Source organism: Diorhabda sublineata, chromosome 6, assembly GCF_026230105.1.
Source record: "Diorhabda sublineata isolate icDioSubl1.1 chromosome 6, icDioSubl1.1, whole genome shotgun sequence".
NCBI lineage: Eukaryota > Metazoa > Arthropoda > Insecta > Coleoptera > Chrysomelidae > Diorhabda > Diorhabda sublineata.
The window spans coordinates 25,360,111-25,381,472 of NC_079479.1; the positions used below are offsets into that span (position 1 = coordinate 25,360,111).

The following is a 21,362-nucleotide window of genomic DNA, read 5'->3' on the forward strand; positions in this document are numbered from 1 at the left end:
AACATACAAAGTTTTAGCGGAAATTTTTGAAAACAGATTAGAAAAATGCAACAAAAAATGTAGGAGAGTACCAAGAAGGTTTTATAGCAGATAAATAAATAATAAACCAAATTTTCATTATAAAGGCTTCCAAGGAAATATTAATAAACAAAATGATATCATGGAAATATTAAATACATCGAAAAATTTAAGGAAACTAGTGGAAAAGATGACCAGAAGAAAATAGAGTGAGGTAACTTATCTTATTGAAAAAAAAAACGAACTATTAGAATGGTATAAGCATCTAAGTAGAATCAATGTAATTAGAGATTAAAGAGAGAAATAGTTTTTACATATAAGTAGAATTAGAGAAAAAATTGATACTGAAAGGTGAAGAAGATGGGAAAGGAAGATCAAAAAAGGCTGGAGAATGCAAAAATGCAATGGTTGGGGGGAGAATAGGTTTAAATGAATGATAAAGGAGAAAAACTCATATCAATATCGAAATAAATAAGCTTATAACACAACCCTATCTAATCTAGCCCCTTTACTATTATTGCAAATATCGAATGTATCAATCTTTGAAAGAAACAGCTGCGAAAAGAGGGGTTAATACTAATTGATGAATTAAATCTCATGAGAGAATAACCATTCAAATCTTCGTGCAAGTTTATAAAAAAATTGATTACATAAAATTTTGGAAATCTTGTTAGAAGTTTTATATACTAATAAAAGTATTAAAATCAAATATGGAACATTAGTGGACAATTCTATTTACTAACTGGATTCGTATTTATCTATGAGTTAGGAAGCCGAAGGGTAAGACCTAGTAAAAATAGTAAAAATCTCCATCCCGCATAAAATGATGGATCGTTGTCCAGTTCCCCACGTAAACCTTCAAGCATTTGCAGATAACTTTGGCCCGTTACGTGACCCACAAAAAAGTACAGACACACGAAACCTCCCGCATGGATACCTGCCCACAGACACCCTAGGCAGGTTTGACTTTTTTTCAATGAAGACAAGGGGATTTTGGTCATTCCAGTACATGCATTTATGCCGATTTATGGTACGTCTTCGACACTGTTGAACGATTTGGTAGAGGCGGTTCGAAACTTGTTGAAAATAACAAAAAAAAGCCTGAAGCGTGAAATAGTATCGTTTATTCATTCTTAAAACGCGTCTACTCTACGAGCACGTCTTATCTTAACACAGACACAACTGTCTGAAGCACGAACATGTTTCGTTTCAATCTTTTTCGACAGTTTTGCCAAACTTATGAGCGTTTCCGGACATATGCCGATTTTTCGAGAGCTTTGTCTGACTTATGCCATAACAATCTCAGTTGTGTTTAATGAGAATTTTGTTCAATATTTTTTTATTTCTAAGTACATAGTGATACTGCATATTCTATTATGTAAAATATTGCATTTGAAATGTTCGCTGATGTTATTGAAACATTTTTTTTTTCAAAATAACAATTCTCTCATCTGCTTCATTGTTATAACCAGCACGTAAACAAAAACGAAGTGTTTTATTTAAAGTAGCGTTTATCTCGTTGGGTTAATCTGAAAAGTATTGTTCCAAAATGTGCATATACAACATTGTTTGTCACCAAACGGATAATTTAACCCACCAATTTGCATTATTCAAATTGAATAATGGATGCGAGTCAAAGTACAAAACGCTGATGTGAAATAAAAATTGAAACTATGTATAGAAAGATTTATTGCAATCGAAGAAATTGAGTTTGTAATGGCGTGAGATGTTCCGTAGACAATAGACAATAAAAAATAAATTATAACTAAACCTTTAAGAGTCCGTTACGTTTATTTAATACGAGTTAATCATGCAACATTTAAATATAAAATGCCCTGTACGCGATGGTACGTGGTTTCCTCTCAACCACCCACAATTTAACCTCCGATGGGATTATCAAAGACTACTACATACCAGTGGTGTCCCCTCTTCGAGATTTTTCTAAATATATACAACAAACTTTTCTTCCTATATCACGGAAAAACCTCATACATCAGTTATATTTGCTTCAACTTTAATAAACCCTAAATAAATTATTCTTTTATGTAAAAAGCAAGAATAAGATTCAAGTAGTTCGAATGGTGCCTGTGGATATTAATCTCGAACTTCTGTAGCTTGTAGTGTTCGGGAAAGAATGATTCTACAGGCTTACACTTCTCCAAAGAAGTGAGTCCCGATAAACTCGAGTTTCCAATCTACATGAACGTAATAAAATATTGTATACAACTCGCAAAGAAAGTGTTTACGGCTCTCAACTTTTGTTCAACTATGCTTGATAGAATCATTTATGTAATGAAACAGTTTTTTTCTTAAATCGTATAAACAAATTTGTTAGTTGAATTATTATGTTCTAACAAATATTTAGCTACTTTCCGTGTGTTAGAAAGAGTTATAATAATAGAAGTCGATATAATTGAATGCTTCAAAACAATAAGAGACAAGCACAGTCACCTAATGACTTCTTTATGACTTGATGTAACTGCCTCCTCATTAAAACATCGAAAAGAAAAAAGTGGGGACTCCCAAGCACTTTGCCTCATGACCCCAAAAGGCACTGATCATTGTTACAGAATCTAAATCCAATAGTTTTCATCTATTATTTTAATTGACTTTAAGACTATTCTATTACCAGGTTCTTATTCAGAGACTAGGATTCATCACCATGTAGCACCACCAATCTGATGAGGATCTATTATGGTCCAAAATAGTAGTAGCAATAAGAACCAGAAGCACGTTTGGACAAATTCTTTTCCAGTAGACCAAGTGTTGAAAGCTGGTTACCGTTTCGAAGTAACTGTATTGGTTAGAAGTAATGCGACCCATGTACATGTGTTTAGTTTCGTTGTAGTCCTTTATTATTTACTGTTTCATGACATTGAGATCATCAGAGTACCCTAGGATTTCAATTGTAGGTGCCAAATTGATTTCTTCTTTTGCTATACCAGGGGAGAGGATCCATCACCCTGCTTGACACAAATGATGATATCCTTCGAATCAACTAAAGTTGCACCTCTAACATGTCTTTTTCTCTTTATTGTACGTCTCTGTATATACTTTCTATTGAAATATTCTTTTTTATATTTATTCCTTGCTTGATTCAGATATTCATAATATTTCGCTCTAAAAAGATTTAAAACAACCAATGCTTTTTAATATTTTTCATATTTTGTCTGAGGAAATTTTTTAATGTTTCGTGTTTTATAGCTATTAAATATATTTTTATCCCTAAATAAAGCTCTGAATTGAGTTAACAAAAACTATTTTTACTAAACTAGTTTATAATCAAACAAATTATGGGAAAAGAACTACATATCATTTTTTAAATAATTAGCGTGATACTTTTATATAGTAACTTTTGTAAGTTCCCTGTATAATAATTCCCAATAGGACATTTCCTCTTCTCATATACTGGTAATGATTCATTGTTTAATTTGTTGTAAATTTGTGTATTTCTGCTAGGGATTTCATGTCATTTGTAACTTCATATTTCTGTGCAAACAATTCCTAATTTTTTTGTATCATGAAAATATTGTCCACGTGGAACGGTTCAACTTTCATTCCACTACATCCTGTAGTTACCTTTCTATTCGCATCTACTCAATTTCTATGTTTACATCCTCTGAATTTATAAATTAGATTTTATATTATTAATGACTTTATGATTTTTATTCTTTTTTTTTTTATTTTTATATATTTTTTTTTTTTTTTTATTTTTATTCTTTTTGAGAAATATTTGCACTCACTGTTTTCTTTTTTTTTTTTTAGCAAATTCTATTGATAGTTATCATATCTCATCGTGCTTTCTTTTTCTTTTCTAACTTTTTGTTTATATTCTCCTTTACTTTACATTCGTCTTGTTCTAGCATCAGTTTAATAAAGGTTTTAACTTGCTGTATATCTCTATTTCCCACATTTTTTTTGGATTCTCAAAACATTAATTCATTTATCAAAAATGTTGAAAATCGTAGATTAAAATTTAATGAATGGATATGATAGGAGAGAAGGTAGGGGGTGTAAAATGGGAGAGTCGATACCTCATTTGAATATAAAGAAATGCAGTCCATTCAGTTTAAAACCTTAAATCTCTAGTCACAAAAAAGTTCAGATCTCAGAATTGAAAAGGATTTAATGTGAAAACTTCAAATTTATAGCTACAGAACAATGATACCAGTTTTTATAGACTTAAATTATTGGTTAACTTTAGTCATTTGAAACAACCTTTTGCTAACTAAGTTATACATTATAGAATCTAGTGAGAAGCATGAGAATCACATTTATTGCTGTAAAATCGCCTACAGTGGTTTTTAAATAATTTACCGACCTTAACTGTTTCATAGGAATTTGGTTAACAATAAGGTTATTCTTGAATATAATTTATTTTTATAGTTGAATATCACTTATAAAATTTGATTTACTTTTATTAAACAGTGCTACTATATGGAAAGAACACCTGGAAATAATTATATCGATAGACTCTAGAACAAATATGTAGTATAATGTTGGTCATCAAATAGCAAATATCCTATCTTCACAAAAAAAAATAAGAGACGATACATTGAATAGTCAACAAATTGTCCAGGCCCGCATTACAATCTTTAATTTTTAGAATCACTGAATCATTTGAAAGTATAGATACGAGGTCTGACCATTAAATAACTTGACTGTGCGAATAGAGGGCGCCCTAGAGGGTTGGTGTAAAAAACGATTAGAGCGTTGGGTATCTAGATATCTTGTCTATGCACGTTCCAAAACACGTTTCTGTCACTATTATAGTATGTGTGTAATAGCGGTTTGAAACGAACGTGTTTTTTCTCGTGTAAAAAACAGGAATATAAATCTCAAATTTCTCGTTAAATTGACAAAAACTCCGACTGAGATTTATAAACTGTTGCAAAAGGCCTATGGGGACAATTCTCTAACTTGTGCGCATAATTTTGAGTGGTATAAGAGCTTTAGTGAGGGCCGAGAGAACGCTGAAGATGACCAGCACCAAGGTTACTGTTACTGTTTCAACTCCGGAATCAATCGCCGAATAAGCATCCGGATGATTGCCGTGGCTGTAAACACCGATAAAGAAACGATTAGAAAAATCTGATTCCTGACCAAAAGCTCTTGCGTCAAAGGGTCTGCTCAGATTTCCTTGAAAGGTTAGAAAATGATCTGGTTTGAAAGGGACCCGATTTGAGTCGACGGGTCGGTAAAGCAAAAAACGGCAGAGGTCCTAAAGGCACTCACCAAAAAAGACTTTCAGTACTGCTTCGATCAATGGAAAAAACTTATGGAAAGGTGTGTTGTGTGGGAAGGGGAGTGTATTGAAGGGGGGGGGGCATTCTAATGTAGAATAATTTTTATAATAAAACCCTTGTTCTCGTTGTTTAATAGCCACACCTTGTAAACAAAAAATTCATTAATGGAACCTGTTACCAAATCGAATAATACTGAGAAAATAATTTTTCTATAATCATCCAGTAAGCTATGAGGCTTGCCCAAATGCTTAAATCACGCTCGTGTGAGTGCTGGGCACTTACAGATGATGTGGTCTGCAGTTTCTTCCATCTTCTTGTATCAACGGCACTCCGGATCATCCGTAATGCCCATGGTGTGGAGATGGGGTCTTAATTATAACGTATTTTAAGACTGTCGTATATTTAATTTTATTATCTGGTTTAATTTTGACAATGTATATCATCGAAATGATTTTTAGAAGGAGAGAGAAATTTCTTTGTTTCCAAAAAATTGTTAACAATTAGCAGAAAAGATGATATTTGCCATTATACGAATGATATTGTTCTCTGAACTTGAAAATTAAGTTATCAAACATACTTTTACGAGGATTGCTACTTAAGTTTTGACATCTGGCAACACTGAATATGTCAAATCTGACATTTTTAATGGTGGACGTACTCAGAATGTGTTGTCATACGAGTGTTATTTGATTTGTTGAAATAGAAACATTCAATTTGGTCATTCAATTGAATCAAATTAATTTTCTATGACTTTCGACGTTGATTAAACCAACAGTAATGTGCGGATTAACTTCAACTTTTGGTGCTGAAGCTTTATCTCGTGCCATCGTGTTTCGCTACAAGATGGATTTCGTGAAGGTCGTCCAAAATCGATTGTTGTACCAGACAACATCGATGATGTGCGTAAACTGATATTGCAAGATCATCATGTGACATATCGTGAGATTTGGCATTAGTTCCACTCCCATACATACAATATTGCATGAACATTTTGCTGTTAAAATAATTTGACAATCGCTCGGGTCAATTGGTGCAAATAAATGCTGAAAACATTCAATTGCGGCGCTTCAAAAGACATTTATAGGCATGGATCTATGCATCTATGAACCAAAATATATTCTACTATATGGGACTTTTAAGCTGAATCGAATCCAACAAACGAAGCACTTTACAGCAAATGATTATCTGTTCTTTCAGAATAACTGGACATGTTGCTTGCCACCGTTCTATTAGAGCAACAGAGAACGGCCAATTTTGAACGACACACCATCATTTGTTTGGCGAAAAAATCAGGAAAACCAATCGCAAAAGACGCTTTTGAACAATCAAAATATCCAATAGATGGGTCATTCGACGTACAGTCTTTGTTTTGCACCCAATGATTTCTTATTCACGCATATCAAAAATTGCATGGTCAACGTGTTTCCACACCAGAAGAAGCGGTTGATGCGTTCAAATTACATGTTTTGGAGGTTTAAACACAGGCAAATGTGTATTGATCTAAATGAAGATAATTTTGAAACAAATAAAGCCATATCCAATTATAAATATTTTTTTATTCGTATTTCGCAAAACTTAATTTGCAATCCACGTATAAAGAAATTTGTTAATTAATTAATATCAAGTTCTAGTTTTATATGAGCCAGTATTGTTAAAATTTAAACTATGACAAAAAAATTAATTAAAACATATATTTAAAACAAAACAACTTCAAAACACCGAAACGTGATGAAATTAGATCGAAGTTTGTGTATAATGACCGAGAATTTATCACCGAAATCATTGAAATTCGGTGTTCGTGGGCTAAAAACGTGCCGGATGTGAATTATTTGTTTAGGTCGGTATAAGGGGGTGTTTCCTAGAAGCAGAACTAATTTGTAACACCGTTTCAGGTAGATGAAAAATGCTTACAAAAGGATGAATGAAACTTTCAGCAGTTTCCGAGAGCTCTGAATAGGTAAAAAGTGAATGTTGAACGTGAAATGAAACAAAATGAAATACGTTGTATTATATATCTTAGAATTAAAACCAGTTTTTTGATCATTTTTCAAGATTACTGACATTTCTGGATACGTAATTTATTTGTGTACTTAGAAATATCTACTAAAAAAAACTATACTGTGTGTTTTATAATTTATATTCTTTGTTAAGTATCCACCTTCTTTCTTCCATGTCGTTTTTTTTTGGTTTCAAAATATCCGCTTATTCGAATTATAATTATTTCATACTTCGGAGCATTTTTTCGTTTCAAAAAAGATCCTTTAGTGATCGTCAGGCTCATATTAGTCTGGAAAACCACTTTAGTTTTTTATGAGACGGAATATTATGTCGTTAATAGATTATTCCCCTGAAACTTAGGTCTTAGCTTGCAAAAACAACTTAGTGTTTCAATATGGAGGCCGCGTAAACCGATTTTATATACATAGTTTTGATAATTGAAGTTAAAAAATATGTAAATAATTTTTTTTAACCCTGTAATATTTGTGTGATGAAGTTAAGTGCCTCCATTGTCCTTTAAGATATCAATTCGAACTTTTGAAGGATTATAGCTTTAGTCTTCACATTTACAAACTTACAGGGTGTCCCAGAATGCTGTTCCATATCAAAGTTACATTTCTTTAAATGAAACACCCTATATTTTAATGTATATTTGGATCAGCTTGACTTCCCCATTACGATAATATAGAGTTGAGATGTGTCTACGGGGTATTCAAAAAGTTATAACCAATTTTCCATGAAAGTCGTTTGAACACCCTGTACAATGTAAGAGAAATTAAAAAATAATGATATGTTGTGTCCAAAGTATTCGATTAATGAAAATACTGGAAAATTATTTATTTCGTATTTTTAAATGAATCGTCCCCTATTTTATGTTAGTATCGAGAAGTACTACCACTAAATTTTTTTGAATTGAGCCTTCCTTGTACCTAAAATTATGTGGTCTTGAAATAATCATTTAACAATTAATTTGTGAGTTGGCTATGATTTATTTGTCAAAAATTGATATTTTATCATTGTTGTTTGATATTGTGAGGGTTGAATTGCAAATACAAAGAAAAGACAAGTACATTACAAATAAATTATAGGAATGAAACAGTATAAAACTATCTAATTTACTACAGTATACGTAAATGTCTTGACTATCAAAATAGGTGTTCGAAATGAGCTTCAAAGATGCGTGCTTCAATGCTATAATTGGGAGTCTTTTCATAGAAACATTCCGAAACTCATTCCGTATTCTCACTCATGTCATACTGTTGGAGGTATTCGGATCGATGTCATGGCGGAAGATAAATTTTCTGCCGATCAGTTGCTGGCCAGAACGTACTACATTTTCCTTCAATATTTTTCATAGCCTTTTTTTTTCAAAACCCCTTCAATTTATATCAGGTCCCCAGGCGCTTTTCCTCCAAAACATCTGAAAACCTACCACTTGGAATTACACATGGATCTAACATCTAAAAATCTCAAACTTATGTTCTCCATCCCACTGCAACCTCTTAATTTTATTACGACGTCTTTAAAGAAACCTTCCAAAAAGGTTAATCTTTTGTTACTGTAGAAGTACTCAAAGGTAGTTTCCTAGGTTTATTGGTCTGTGTTGCAATCTCTGGGCCCATGAATAGTCTATCACGTTTACTGATCAATACAATTGGTTTATCTTCAGCGGTTGTGATTTTTAGAGAACGCCCTTAACTTTTCTAGGGGGATGCATATTTTTTTCGCGTTTTAGTATACAAAACGTCGAGGTGATTTTAATTCGGTGGCAATGGTACGTTTCCTTTGGCCTAGACCATGAAGACTTTCTATTAATGTACAATTTTCAGCCGATTGTTCCTTGTTTTTACCCATTTTAAAACTTGCAAGTCTGAATTTGCGGGAAGGAAAACAATTCGTAAACGATGTATATTAAATACGGTTTTTTCATGTTTCTAGGAAACGTTCTGGTTTGTGATTTTGCCATAAATTCTTCGCAAATATAACAAAATTTCTTCAGAACTTCGGCAACTATTTGAAAATATTTTCCAACAATACCGAACCATTTCGTTTTAAATTCTTTGGAATCTTTCTGCTTATAAATAAAGATCAATTTAATAGCCTGCAAACAAAAAAGGATATGAAGAACATTTTGAATAGTATGCTTTATGGCTTTATAAATATTTCTAAGTTTATTTCATCATTATTTTCATATTCACGATGAAGGTGATCTATCGGTCAATATAAATACGCAAATTGTCAGTGTCAATATCATATTTTGATTTTGATCTTTCTTTTAAAAATTATCAATTTTAAAAGAGAAGAGACCTAAAATCAAGAACATTTAGATGCAATAAATATTTTTTTCTGTTGTTCTGTATTAGCACTATATAAATAAATGTTTGAATATTGCTACAAACATTGTAAACCCAGTGATAATCACTATTGATTAAAAATTTGAAATTTCATAACTTGTATGTCCTATCTTGCCAAACTTTCTTCATAAAATGTCCTTGTTTTATTTATGCTTCAATCAAATAAAAAATATTTTTGTCTCCTTTTCTTGATTGTTTAACCTAACCTATAAAAATTTAATTATGAAAAATTCTGCGCTTTGATCGGTCAGTTGATTACGTGGAGATTTTTTTCTTTACGCACTTACCATTTAATTTCTTTTTAAATCTCATGTGTCGATTGGGTAACTTATTTTGTTAATAACATTTCTATAGTGTCATGTAATTGTATATACCGCGACCGCCTTTATGTTGAAAGCATAATTTAAACAGAAGTTCTTAGAAAAAGAAACACATCATGAACAAAAGACATAATTACATTCGATACACGTTCCACTTTTTCAAATTATAATTAGAATTATTACATGTTATTACATTTTTGAAGAAATGTAACATTTGGCAAGAGAAATAAAAACGCAACCACGTTGTAATAATAATACTTTCACGACAAATTCTCCTTTCTTACAATAGTCGAGTTATAATTAACATTCGACTAATTTTTAGTTAATAGCCTTTACCTGTAACCTTAATTACGGCTCAAAACCACTATTTTTTCATAACACAATGAATAGTCTAAACAACATATGGTGTGTTTTCAAAATTAGTCTTAGAATATCTTTCCATAACAAAATAAAAGTTTAGTTATAGTATTTTTCACAATCCCAATAAAGTACTACTGAGACCTATATAAAATACGATAAGACCCAAAAGTCGTAAATTTATGCCATTATCAACTCAAGCGGATTAAAAATACAAACAATATAGTGGAAGCCAAGTTACTGTTTTTTCTGCAATTTTTTCGCAAACGTATTCTTTAAACAAATTATAACTTTTTATCATTTATGAATGGTTTGTTGTTCCTTTTTTTGTTCATTGGAGTTGTTAGATCGTGTAGATGTAACCTATTATCAACGTTCTCGCTGTAAATTCACTCTCTCCCTAATGTTTCTTGTATTTTTTTCTTCAATCATCATCATCAGTACTCTTATGTCCTCCTCTATTTCGTTTCTCCAAGTCTTCTTCAGGCTGCCTGTTCTCCTTGGCCACATTGCGTTATTCTTTTGATCATTTCAGTTGATTTTCTTCTTATTATATGCCAAGCCTAGTTGAGTCTTTGTGCTTTTATGTATCTCTCTACATTTTCCTTCTCTTTCTCTATTTCTTCCTTTTTTTGCTCTCCTTTTTCCCTTCTGTGTTATATGTGGACCTGTTATGGTTATCTCAATTCATTTAAGTTCTTCTTCTTTCCCATTATCGATTAATGTTCTTTCCATCGCATACGTGATTACTGGTCTTCTTAGGGTCTTGTACATTTTTATTTTGTTTTTCGATAGGTTCTAATTTTTTCCATAGCCTTAGTACCCTTTTTGTATCGTGTCCTTTATCCTGACTCTGGTTATTCTCCCCAAACTTATTCCTAGATAGTTAAAGATCGATACTGTTTCAAAATTCATTTGTTAGTTATGAGTAGGTCTGCTCTCTCTTCTGGTTTGTCCCCTATTTTTATATATTTTGTTTTTTCTGCATTTATTTCCAGTCCGTAATTGCTTGCTTCTTCTTCTAATTTGTTGATTACCTTTATCAATTCCCTCTGTCCATTTGCTATGATACTTACATCATCTGCGTATTCTACTATCTATGTTTTAATTGTTATAATGTTCTTATTTTGTAATCCTTCGTTTTTCACAATGCCTTCCAATATTATATTGAAAAGCGTTGGTGACTGTTTGACGCCTTTATTTGTGTGCGTCTTCTCTCATGTTGTGCCCCGGAATCTCACTTTAATGTCACTCTTATTTAGTATTACTTCTACATAATTCCTTGTCTAGTTTTTCCGTTATTTTCTCTTATTCAATTGAATCAATGAAAACTATATGCATTTCTCGTTTATATTCTACTGCCTTTTCTATTATTTGGTCTAGATTCTGGATTGATAATCCACCAGTTCTTTCTCTGCCAGTTCTTTCAATATTTTGTTTAATAAATTTACCAAAATTTTGTGGGCGATATTTAGCAGATTTATGGCTCTATAATTCTCACATATCTCTTTATTGCCCTTCTAAAATATTGGTGTGATTATGCGTATACTCCACTCGTCTGGGATTTTGTTTTGTTTCCATATCTGCTCTATTAGTTAATGAATATGTTTATTTAGTTTTTCTCCACCATATTTAAGAAGTTCCGGCTCTAACCTATCTTCTTCTGGAGCTTTTCTTCAATAAATCTATATAAGGAGAGAGGATGGTTACTGGTAGCTAGTATGTGACAGCAAAATTTTTACATAATGTCAAACAACTTAATCTTCTTCATATGCAATATTTTGACCACTCGAAGAACTTACTATAACACCTAGTTCATCCCCTCAACTCTCCACAGTAACCTTCCATTTCACAGCTCCAACTCCTGTCTTATTTTGGTAGAAAATATATGAATTGTTGTTGCTTAGTTACCAATTTAATCATATAACTGCTATTTTGATTCAGCGGTGCATTCATGTTGAAAAATCAAGTTGAAATTGCACTCTGATTTAATAAAGAAGAAAGATAGTACTGGAACAGATTACTACAGCTGACGTAGGGAGATATTCTTCAGAAACCATAAGCTGACAAGATTTGTTGAATGTATAAGAATTTTTTCGACTCTAGGTTTAGTTGAGAGTGCAATATGTCGAACTTTGTTCCTGAAAAAGTGTTTTTGCGGGGAGTTCTTTTTCATTACTTTAATATGAAGAAAAATATTGCCAAAAGTTCGTTCGTATTTTGGTGGAAGTTTATGGTGAACATACTCTAGCTTAGCAAACGTGCCAAAATTGGTTTGTGCGATTTAAAAGTGGTGATTTTGGCTTGGAAGGCAATGAACGACCTGGGCAACCAAAAAAGTTTGAAGATGCAGAACTGGAAACATTACTCGATGGAGATTGTTGCCAAACACAAGAAGATCTCGCAAAATCTTTGGGTGTTACTCAAGCAGCCATTTCAAAACGTTTAAAAGCAGCTGGATATATTCAAAAGCAAGGAAATTGGGTTCCACATGGGCTCAAGCTGAGAGACGTCGAAAGGCGGTTTTGCATGTCCGAAATCCTGCTGGAATGCCACAGAAGGAAGTCATTTTTGCATCGGATTGTTACTGGTGAAGAAAAATGGATCCATTACGGCAATCCGAAGTGCAAGTATTATGAGCTGCTAAATCCGGATGAAACTATCAATGGAGAACGCTACCGAATACAATTAATCCGTTTGAAGAGAGCAGTAGCCGAAAAATGCCCGGAATATGCGACCAGACACGAGGCAATAATTTTCCATAATGACAACGCTCTGCCCCACTTGGCTATTCCGGCTTAGAACTATTTGGAAAACAGTGGATGAGAAGTTTTACCTCATCCGCATTATAGCCCAGAGCAAGATATCGGCTTGTTTCATTCTTGGTTTCCAAGCCGGCGCAGTTCATTTGGGATGAGGAGATCCACAAATTGCCAGAAAAATGGGAAAAGGTCATAGCTTCAGATGGGCAATACTTTGAATAATGCTATTGTACATGTTTTTCTTAAATAAACGTTCAAATTTTGAAGAAAAATAGCACTAATTGAGTTATAGACCACAATAGTTTTTGTTCCATTATGACGAACCACAGTATCCATTTGGAGATGAACTTCTCCATCTTCGACTGCACATGATCTTTTGGTATAACTGTTTCAATTGGTCATTCTGTTTTTCTTTAAACTACATATATTAGTTATTGATACATTTTCCCGTTGAAAATTAAACAGCTATATCTTGAATAATTTGTTATACTTTATGCAAACTTGATTTGTTTGTATATCTTTACATCTCTTTCCTTTTTATAAATTTTTCTTAATATTACAGTGCTTTATTAAACTTAAATTGTATGTTTAACATCGTACGCTAGTCATTGCTTCAGGAACACCATAAAAAGTAAACATAATTCTTATTATGAAAGTTACAAATCGTCTGACATGTTTCCAATAAATTTCCTATATCTTGCAACCTGTAATTGCTTAATCTCGATGGATTTTTACGGAACAGACTAACCGGAGGCATATTGGTTTCTTCAACTAAAAGAAAAAATTGACGTAGGCCCTTTCAAAGCAGTTAATATCGTGTTTATTAAAATTTTAACTTGACTGCTGAAACTCCCGCGCGAATGTAAATATTATATTCAAGTATCATGAAACAGTGGCGTCTACTGAGAATATCGTTTATTTTTGAAGGCTGTAATATAACTACAATATTGTACAGAATGTAGCTTCAGTTGCTTCTTTCTATTCGATTGATACTTTTAACTGGTTCTGGGCTTTGAATTTGATTTGGTCTTCTCTAAATTATTGTCATTACCCCAACAATCAATCTATAAAATATTTTTGTGCAAAACCATAAGTTACATGGAGGTAAATATGATAATAAAAAAGCGAGTGAATTTATAAATTTCATGTCTTAAGGTTCAGTGCATTGAACACGATCGATGAAAACCTTTCAAGCGTTTCAATATAGATCTTTCTTTCGTTTTCGGTAAAAATTCTAGTGATGAAATCTAAATTTACATGGAGACGATTATTTAATTCAATTTATTATAATAAAAAATTGTCTAAATGCTTTCTAAGGATTGGTACGTGTTTAAGCAAAGTAATTCGACTGTTTTTTTTTTATTTGTAGTGTCCTTACCTCATCGAAACTAACATGATAATCACAGAGGCAAAAATATATTTTAATATTGAAATTCTTCAATTTCCACCGTGTGGAAATTGAAGAATTTCATGAAAAAGAAAATCAGCAATTAATGTACAAAAATCTTTCTTCGATATTAAAACGGGTGGTTTTAAGGGTGGTAGTGGGACGTTAGAGAAGGCAGCGGGGATTTTAGCGTATCTTGAGTTCAATTTAGAGCATCTCATATGTCAATGTATTCGAGATCAAGATCCCAGCGAGTCGGAACGTTGTGAGGACCGGATAGGGTACGGAGAAGGGCGCAGAAGTCGCGAGAAAATCCCGTACATGATATGGAGAACTGAAATTCATTACATGCTTCGCTTCATAGGGAGATTGTATTTTTTCGTTTTCGAATATTTCCAGCGATGCCCCCAGGAGTGGCTATGCGCCTGTACGCTGTTTAGATTACGGTGCTGTATGTTACATTTTACATTTGAATTGCAAGGATTTCATATATCGCGAAATGCCGTGCTAGGAATTTTAAATAGGGTTCGAATTTGTATTTTCTTCCTAATAATGCCGAAGTTATCCTGGCGATGCATCTAAATCGAAAAGATGAATCAAATACAAATTTATTCTATCAGAAACGATGTTTGGTAAATTTAAAGGAGAAGCAAACTTTTAAAAAAATGAATTTTTTTCTTAATAATACGAGGGGTACTACTCAAGTTTTGAGATAGATAGAAAAAAAATATTGTTAATTGGATATGGCTTCATTGTTTTAAAAAATCTTCTTTATTTAGATCAATTTTTGATTGAGGTACCCACAAAACATGTGATTTGAATGCATCAACCGCTTCTTCAGGTGTAGAAAAACGTTCACCTCGTAATTTATTTTTGATCTACTGGTATAAGAAGAAATCATTGGGTGCTAAACAAGGACTGTACGGCGGATGACCCATCAATTCGATGTTTTGACAAAAACGTTTTTGTTTGAGCTGATCTGTGAGAGCTCGCATAATCGTAGTGTAGAATGAGTCGTCTTCTGCGATTGATTTCCCTGATTCTTTCGATTATTTCTGACAAAAAAAATCTTGGTGTATCATTCAGAATTGACTGTTCCATGCTGTTCTAATGGAACGATTCAGTTATTCCTAAAAAACTGGAGACAATTCGCTTCGAACTGCTTCGTGTGCAGATAACTTTTGTTGGATTTGGCTGGTCTTTAAAGATTCATACAGTCAATTGTTATTCAGTTTCGAGTTCATATGCATAGATCACGATCTTATAGACGTTTTGTAAAGCACCGCAATTGAATTTTTGACCGATTTTGAACAACCTTCACGAAATTCATAGAGGCGAGTTGATAGGCACATTGATGTTGGTTTAGTCCACGTCGAAGTCATAGAAAATCATCGCACGAAAATTTTTACGACATGGTTTCATTTTTTGACCAAGATGAATGTTTCAAGTATCTGTAAACTACTCAAATAGTAATCGTGTGACAACACGTTGTGAGTACGTTCACCATTAAAAATTTCAAACTTCATGATTGCAGCACCAGATTTAACATATGTGTTGATATATTTCAAAACCTAAGTAACAACCATCGTATAGATAATAATAAAGTTGAGCAAAAAATGGGAAAGTATCTAAGCACCTAGACAATCAATTTTATTGCGCAATATCACGAATTGTGCAACATTATAGACAGTTTAGCGTTAATATTGAAGATTGCACAATAATTGAACAAAAGTTTGAGTGAGTTTAATTTTTATTGTACCATATTTTTCGATTGAATTTTTTAGGGTCAGTATTGGGCAATATTTTTTAGTCTGTGTTTCGTCTTGACGAGGAATATACGCGCGCGTGCATAATGGCGGAAAAACAGAATGAAAAAGTTAAAAAAATAGAGTTTATCGTCGAATGTATCCAATTGTACAGAGAACTGCCATTTTTGTGGAATGTCAAGAGTAAGGAATATCATGACCATGCTAAAAAAGTGATGCTTTCCATACTTATTAACGAAAGACTTTGTGGAGAAATAGCACTATGAAACTTCAAATTTCCAGTCGCTAGATACCGTAATGTTATTGAAATCCGTTGAAAAGATGGTATTGCTTCCCTTATTATTGTATTTTTTTTCAATTAATGACGTGACCAATTTTAGTAGATTTTGAAATTGTTCGAAGTTCAGTAGTACAAAATTTTTGAAGTCTGCTTCCTCAGATATCATAAAATCTTTTAAAAGATTTTCGTGAGTGTATTTCTGCCTTTTCCTGTACCAATGTTTCAACCACCGACGTGTTCGTTTACGTTTACGTTCAACCACAAGCAACACAACTAAAGCAGAAGCTAAATCTTGTTCGGACAAGTTGCTTTACGCACATTGCACACGGGATAAACACTATTCAACGAGTAAACTCGAAAATATTGCGCAGCAGTTCGTTTATTGTGCAATTTAACTGATCGTTTGGATTCTAAGTGCCATTCAATCTTATTGTAAAATAAAATATATTGTACAATGTTAATGTAAGGTCTAGGGCCGATAAGAAATACGTGTAAATTCAACTGTACCAATACAATGAAATTAGCGAATCCATTACCACCTAAACAAATGTATCACGGTGCTGAATGACCGGCTAAAAGTGTCGAAGCCTACAGCGGGAATCCCTTATTCACAAAAAGTTCACCTAGATACTTAGCATTAACAATTTTCAGTAACGTTTTGTATTCGACCTTAACTTTTAGGTTTTAATTTATAATCTGCACAAAATTTCTGATAGGCCATCTTTTTGAGATCTGAGAATAGGCAAAAGTCGCTGGAGATAGAGCTTGATTCGAAAGCAATTCGAAACATTACTGTCTCATTCTTCAAACGAGGCCACTTCTTCTCAACGTGTGGTTTTGAGGGAAAGTTCAAATATCATTCATCAAACTAAACTGTGGTTTGAATAGTATTCATTACTAAAAAGTAATGCTTTATAACACACTTAATACGTTTATTTACAAGTAACAATAGTTGCTCCACTAAACATGCTACAACTTGCAAATTAATAGTAAGACAGCTGTCAATTTATATTCGTGTCTATTGCAGGTTAGAGATAATTGTCAATCTTAAGGATTTAATATTTGTGGTGCCATCTATGTTAGCTAGAAATTGTAGCACAAAAAGAAACTGCTAGAAACTCTTTTGAAACTTGCTGACACATTGTAGTGCCGAATTTAAGGAAAAAAACAATCGATTTCATCAATTCTTGTAAATCTACATAGATACTCATTGCACTATCATAATTGAAATTATCCTCAACACATATACAAAACATGTTTATTGTCATTTACCCGATAGTGATAACGCATCACTTGTACAAATTTCAATTTTTGAAGAAAATAGGCTGGAATTTTGCTCTATCTTCTTACCTGAGCACCCACAGTACCTTGGGGATTAACAAAAGAAATGAAATCCTTCTTTTGTCCTTACGTAGTTACCTGGATTCAATACAGAATAAGACACCCTGACACGAATCTATCAAAAAAACACCGTCAACTGTATACAAAACTACCTTTTATTTTTAATCGGGCCAGTTATGGATTTCAGTTTTATTATTTCTATTCCCTTTTGGACCGCACAGACAAGAGAGTGTTGGGTTATTGTTATAAATAGTACCAGTGACGTACAACAAAGTTTTCCCTTCAAAAGTACGTTCTACTTAATTAATGGGATATAAATTTATTTTTCTGATCTTAGTGGCAACCCTCGTACCAAAAAAAAACCGAAATTCTTGGTTCCTGTAGATGAAACAAATTTGTTATGTTAAATCAACTCTACTTTCTCTATGCAGGCCTATATAAATAATTCATGCAATCTGTAGATGCTAAATAATTAAAAAGACAAAATTTAGATTTTAGTCCACACTATATAAATGACTCATATTTAAATTACGCAACAATCTTTTATATAATAATAATTGTGTAAGGTTTTTCATAATTATAACTTCACCTAAATTAACCAAACCGGACCAAATATATACTAAAAAAAATTATACAGATATATTTTCAATCTTCTTTTGATTAAAAATACTTTTTTCTTATTACTCAATACCAAAAAGTCACTAATATCATTTATATACCTAATACGTAGTGCCTTCCATGAGTGCGATTATTCTCCCTTTATTTCTACAAACCTTTCAAACACTTCACTAAAGCTTCCATGTCATTGTAAAACTATGATGTCAAAATTTTCGAACACCCAGTATTTAATTTAATAAATCCTTTACCCATTACCTCGGTCTTTAGCTTTGCGAACAAGAAATAGTCTGGCGAGGTCATATCAGGTCTATATGTGGAACCCCCTTCGGATACGGTGGCCTTGGAAAGCAAAGCAATGTGGACTGGAGCATTATGATAAAGCAAGCGCGTAACTCGGCTGATTTTGCCGCGCCTTTCTTCTATAATTTTTTGATGTAACTGCCTTAGTAAGTCAGCGTATTATGCCGCATTCACAGTTGTTTTGGATTCCTTCAATGAAGCCAATCAAAAAGATTTTACATCACTCAATAAGTCGTGTGACTGACACACGCGCTGCCAATGTCAAATCCTTGTGACGTTTATGAAGTATGGCTTCAAAAGTGTTGAATTTCATGACATTTCGATTAGTCAGAAAAAAGTGAGACCCATTTAAGTGAAGCTACTTTTGTTATATTCAAAACAATGAACTCAAAACAATTCGTGTGTTAATTTATCATTGCATCTTAATGGAAAAAAATAATGTAAAAGCTCAGCAGTGGCTTCAAAAGTGATATCCGGACTCTGTTTCATCGAGAAGAATCATTTACTATTGTTTTCCTGAATTGGAACGTGGTCTTACAGCCACCGATTATGGTGAACGTTCTGGTCGTCCAATTGAGGTGGTTACTCCAGAAAACATAAAAAAGTCCACAAATTGGTTACATCTAATCGTAAATTGAAATTCCTTGAGATACCTGAAGCCGTAAAGATACCAGAAGGCAGTCTCTCTAGAATTATGCATGATTATTTGACCATGAGAATGCTTTTTTCAAAGTGGGTCGATTATTCAGAGCAGTATTTATACGTAATAAATCAGATTTTTATCATAGATATGTGACAATTGATGAAGCATTCACTTCGGAATCAAAACGATCATCATATGAGTGGAATGCAGCCATCGAACTACGTCCGAAGCGTCCAAAGGAATAACAGTCAGATGGGAAGATTATGGCTTCAGTATTTTGGGATACGCATGGAATATTGTTTATCTCCATAAGAAACAGCTAAACAATAGCGAATACTACAAAGAGTTGTTGGGTCGTTTGAATGAAAAAATTAATTAAACACTGGCCTAATATATCGAAGAAAAAACTTTTGTTTCACCAAAACAATGGACAGATTTACAAGTCCATGGCAAATATAGTTAAATTGAACGAATTACACTTCGAATTACTTCCTCATCCTCCGTATAGTCCAGAAATGGCCCTCAGTGACTACTGGCTATTCAGTTCAAATGATAAGAGAGAGAGAGAAGGAGCGAAATGCTTTATTTGCTGTATTGGCTGACCAACTGCAGAAAAAAACCAATCCATCTACAAGCACCACATCGAGAAGACAGAAAAGGGTTGGAATTGTTGTATTGCTTTTGGAGGAGATTAAATTTATGAACAGAATCGATTTTTGGAAAAAAATGAGTTTTTTCTAGTTAGCCACACGACTTATTTAGTGATATGTTACCCTCGCAGTCTCAAAATATTCATAGTCATTATGTTTTTGGTGCAACCTTCGCTTTTTTTGGATTACGCTTTCAAAAAGAATTTTGACCCGCCAAGTTCCCATTTAAAGACGGTTATATGATAGACAATAGTCAAACGATTGTGGTAAATCTATCACACCAGTACACAAAATTTTCTAATAGATAAATCTAGACAATTTCAACCAAAGAAGCATGTATGTTATAAGTAGACTCTTGAAGGACCAAAACAATGATTGTATGGAGTCCATGTACATGCCAGCTTTATCACTTTATTAGCAATGAGACCACGAAAACTAGACTAAAGATCAATGATCAAGGGTATTGTTTCTATTGTGGACTCAATCCTCATAGTAGACATCTTAGGAGGTTACATTTCTTAAGATGGTGATGGTTTCGGATAAAGAATTGGAAAGCTGATCTCGCTTCTTATATATAAAGAGATTTTGGTGAGAATATGAAAAACTAGGAGTAAGAATTTTTCATAAGATAATTACGATTGAAAATAATAGATAAGCCTTGGTTCTCGCGAAAAATTGGGATTCAGTTTACGAAAATTGGGCAAAAAAGGAACAAAATGTAGTTCCAAAATGAAGAAAATTGTTACCCAAATATTTTTAGAAGCAACAAATGGAACAAAACTCAAATCAAAACAACACTCGTTAAAGGTTTGGAAACCATTATCGATGATGTCATATTTTACCTTTGAAGGAAGTAAAACGGCAAATAATAAGACTCATTATTGTCAGAAAGGCGAGAAAGTGAGTTCAGAAGTGTATATCATTTGTCCTTATGGAAATTATGTAACCGTAGATATATGATGAAGAGTGTGTTATCCCATAAAGTCCATCTAGTTTCCAAGGCTCTATTAGTATTATTTTGATCATTGAGTCTCTTTTGATAGCTTTGTCAACCAACTATTCTCCCTTGTCCTGGTTTGACACGACCTACTAGTGCCCTAGAGACTACTCAATCCACACCAGGACACTGCAGGCGGTATATTGGAGACACCACGTCGATAGAATCACGGAATATCGATGGGCTGAATGGGAAAAGGATGAAAAGCCAACAAGACTTTGGGCCGACCTCCCAAGAGATAGCACGAAAGCTGGATGCTGAATAGTAAAAGAAACAAGACTAAGTCTCAAGATAATAGAAAGAAGAAGAGTGTAGTTATATCTAG

The 21,362-nt window shown here is 33.1% G+C and overlaps 1 protein-coding gene across 1 annotated transcript in view; it reads left to right on the forward strand.

The window, feature by feature from the left end:
- LOC130445862 (uncharacterized) overlaps positions 1–21,362 on the forward strand; it is a 52,953-nt gene that overhangs the window by 7,399 nt on the left and 24,192 nt on the right. The window contains exons 3-4 of the mRNA XM_056781749.1: positions 20,692–20,940; positions 21,084–21,175. Of these exons, the coding sequence (XP_056637727.1) occupies positions 20,692–20,940; positions 21,084–21,175 (341 nt within the window). The remainder of the gene's footprint in view (positions 1–20,691; positions 20,941–21,083; positions 21,176–21,362) is intronic.